The sequence below is a fragment of the Triticum urartu genome, chromosome 5A (genome assembly GCF_056163025.1).
Source record: "Triticum urartu cultivar PI428250 chromosome 5A, HENAU_Tu73, whole genome shotgun sequence".
Taxonomy (NCBI): domain Eukaryota; kingdom Viridiplantae; phylum Streptophyta; class Magnoliopsida; order Poales; family Poaceae; genus Triticum; species Triticum urartu.
The window spans coordinates 567,173,352-567,176,577 of NC_141877.1; the positions used below are offsets into that span (position 1 = coordinate 567,173,352).

Consider the following 3,226-nt stretch of genomic DNA (forward strand, 5'->3'; position numbering starts at 1 on the left):
GGAGCAATTCCAGCTTACTGTGCCACATTCATTGTATTCACGAAATCCTGACTGAAATTGGAAATTGACTGGATTAATGATAAAGATTGCATCGATGTGACCACTTACAAAGAGTTTGCATTGTTGTAACCCTTTGTAACTAACTTTTCATCACCTCCATATACGAGAAACATCTCCTTAGTACTATTTAGATATTTAAGGATATTTCAATGGTCCCATGATCAACACCTTAATCACTCTGGTATGTTGTTCGCAATCCTTTGGAGAATATGGCATATCTGGTTGGGTACATACCATGGAGTACATGATAAATCCAAACACAGATGCGTATGGAATCTCACTCATGTATTCTTACTCATCAACCGTCTTAGGGTGCTGAGTTTTCCAGAAATATTTTTCGTGTGACCTTAGTGAGAACCTCTTCTTTGTGTTTTTCATACTAAACCATTTTAGTATTTTGTCAATATGCATGTTGGCTAAGCCCTATTAGACGCTACGATCTATTTCTATTGATATTTATGCCTAGTAGATATGTTTTCTAGCCCAGGTCTTCTATTGAAAAACTATTTTCATTGAAGTCCTAATTCATGTCAAGAAATTTACATCATTTACAATTAAAAATATGATTCCCCCGTAAACTATTAGAAATGTTGTGGAGTCCCACTCATTTTCTTGTAAACACAAGCATCTTCACCATTCTTGATGAAATCAAACTCTCTAACCTTCTCATCGAGACCAAGATTCCAATTCCTTTGTGGTTGCTTCAGTCCACAAAATGGATCTATGAAGTTTTGCACATTATTCCAGCATCTTTTGGATCGATAAAACCCTCATGACGTATCATATACACGTATGTGACTAATATTATTATGTTAAGAAAAGTTTGTTTTGATGTCCATCCGTCATATCTCAACGTTGAAATATCGAACAATTGGTAGAATAACCCGAATTGACTTAAACATCGTTACAATTTGATTATTTCATCGCAGTCAACTCCTTGAACTTGTCGAAAACATTTACAACAAGTTGAGCTTTATGGATGTCAGCTGCAACATCCAATGTTGGTCAATTCACGACGGTGTGGAGTGGCAGTGGTCAATTCCGCGCTCCCATCATGGGCGGCCGCTTGACGGTCGTAGCTTAAGGTGGGAAGAGTACAACTTCTTGTCCAGAATGAAAACTCTTGTTTTGGCCTTCATTGTTCAGGTTCAGCAACGACAAACTTGTGTGTTACCTTGTTGAAGGCGTTGCCAACTTCTTGTTGTATCCTTCATTAGTTGGTCTCGGTAATCAGGATGAAAATCATTATCCTTGTCGTCATAATGGCGTGAGGAGGGGACATCCCTTTAAAATGCGTTGTTGCGAAAGAAGTCGACTTAGTAGTAGGTGTTGATTTCATATCATGTGTCTCTCATAGTTATTCAAGTCTTGTACTCGATTTGTTGATGGTTGCTTTACATCAACTTTAACAAAATGACCCTATGCATCTTTTCGAAAACAGAAAAAAGATAACTAAAAATCCCTGACTCTTTGAAGTACGGACATGAAGGAAGTTATATCATGGCATCTCTTTTCAACACTAGTTTCCTCATGACAACGTTTGCACTGGGACAACTGCACTAATCAAGATTAAACTTTTCAACAAGCGCTTGCAGACATACGACAGTTTCACTCCCTGGTTTCTTCATACATGCCACTAGCCCACTACACAGGATCACATCCTTCACTGTAAACACGAGACACTCGAGACATTACAAAAACAGAAGTTCAGAACTACTCCGTACTAGTAGTTCACAGAAGTAGAGATGGAGCTTCACTTGTGACGCGCTTCGTTGGGCGGCTTGACGATGAGAACGGGACAGCGCGCGTGATGGGCGAGGTAGTCGCTCACGCTGCCCAAAAACGCCCTGCCAATACAATACCACGCGCACAGGGTCACAAACACAATCTACTACTCTATCGAAAAGATGCTCACTCGTGTGGCAGACTCGAAATCCTCTTACCTCTTGACCATGCCCAGGCCACGGCTGCCGAGGACGAGGAGGTCGGCGCGCATGTCCTCCACGGCCTGGCAGATGGCCTCCTTGGCGTCGCCCACCACCACCGCCGCCGTGGCGCTCGCCTGCTTCTGCTTGCAGGCGTCCAGCGCGCGGGACACCGCCTTCCTGGTGTTCTCCGCCTGCGTCCTCCTCATGGCGTCCATCGCCGTGGGCGGGACGTAGGCCAGGCCTGCTGCGATACGACGCCGCACGCACCAAACGTGTCAGCCTTCAGCGTCAGCGAGCGCGGCCGCGCGCGGGCCGAGTTCATAGAGTGGGTGCGCGTGGGATTGCGTGGTACCATAGGCGGAGCGGTCGACGCGGTGCTGGGCGTGGAGGACGACGACGGACGCGCCGGGGTGGTGCCGGACGACGTGGTCGAGCGCCCACGACAGCGCGTGCAGGCTCTCCTCGCTCGCGTCCACGGCCACCACCACCTTCATCAAGCCCGGCGCCCCGGCGGCCTCCGCGCCTCCTGCTCCAGGCGCCACGCCGCTTGTCGTCGCCGCGGCCTCGGTGCTCTCCTCCATGACGACGCGCTCGCTCCCGGTGAGACTGGCCTCGTGCCTGGCGATCACTGCCTCGATCGACCACATCACCTACCGTGCACGTGTGTATATATGCGTGCGCGCGCACGGTCGGCGCCGCTAGCTTTTGGATGTGGACGGCCCGAGATAGATAGATCGAGACGAGGGGGACGCGGTGGCTTTTGGTCCGTAGCTCCCGCCGTGCGTTCGTCAGCTCCTGCTTGCGTCCGGCGGCCGGGCGGTGTATCTTGGCTTCTTTCGGCCGTTGCGCGTGCCATGCCAACAGACCTACGCATGGACAGCCCGGCCCAGAAGCCCGACATCCGGGCTGGGCTCAGGCTCAGCTTTTCTGCCTGAAGCCCGATCAAGAGGCCTCAAAATAAGCTTGATCAAGGCACAAACCATTATTTTATAAGAAATATAGGCAATATATATTTTAAATATCAAATACTAGATATTATTATTGTAATTAAAAAAAGCGTTTGGCCAAGCCGGCCCGGGCTTGAGCTTTAGATTTTGAGGTTGTGCTTTAAAAAGCCTGGCCCGACGAATGCCCAGGATTATCAACAGTGTTGTCGCTTGCTTAGTGCCAAATCAAACCGTAACGTCATCTACTGAAGTACCACTAGTAAGCATGTACATGCAAATGCACATCCCATA

At 48.1% G+C, this 3,226-nt stretch overlaps 1 protein-coding gene across 2 annotated transcripts; it reads right to left on the reverse strand.

The window, feature by feature from the left end:
* Positions 1 to 1,536: 1,536 nt before the first annotated feature.
* LOC125510625 (uncharacterized) lies at positions 1,537 to 2,941 on the reverse strand. Of its 2 annotated transcripts, none has more exons than XM_048675857.2 (3): positions 2,341 to 2,941; positions 2,004 to 2,229; positions 1,537 to 1,907 (listed from the first exon to the last, which is right to left on the reverse strand). In XM_048675857.2, the coding sequence occupies exons 1-3, from the start codon at positions 2,633 to 2,635 to the stop codon at positions 1,814 to 1,816; spliced, it is 615 nt and encodes a 204-aa protein (XP_048531814.2). In that variant the 5' UTR covers positions 2,636 to 2,941; the 3' UTR covers positions 1,537 to 1,813. The 2 variants fall into 2 exon arrangements, with proteins under 2 accessions (XP_048531814.2, XP_048531813.2); XM_048675856.2 differs by having other exon boundaries at positions 2,004 to 2,232; positions 2,341 to 2,919.
* Positions 2,942 to 3,226: the final 285 nt, after the last annotated feature.

Excerpts from the sequence above, each read along its gene's own strand:
- LOC125510625 (XM_048675856.2), bottom strand. The coding sequence starts at position 2,635 with ATGTGGTCGATCGAGGCAGTGATCGCCAGGCACGAGGCCAGTCTCACC. Across the intron at positions 2,233-2,340 it reads CGTCGACCGCTCCGCCTATG|CAGGCCTGGCCTACGTCCCG; the intron begins GTACCACGCAAT and ends GTCGTATCGCAG. Across the intron at positions 1,908-2,003 it reads GGCCTGGGCATGGTCAAGAG|GGCGTTTTTGGGCAGCGTGA; the intron begins GTAAGAGGATTT and ends TTGTATTGGCAG.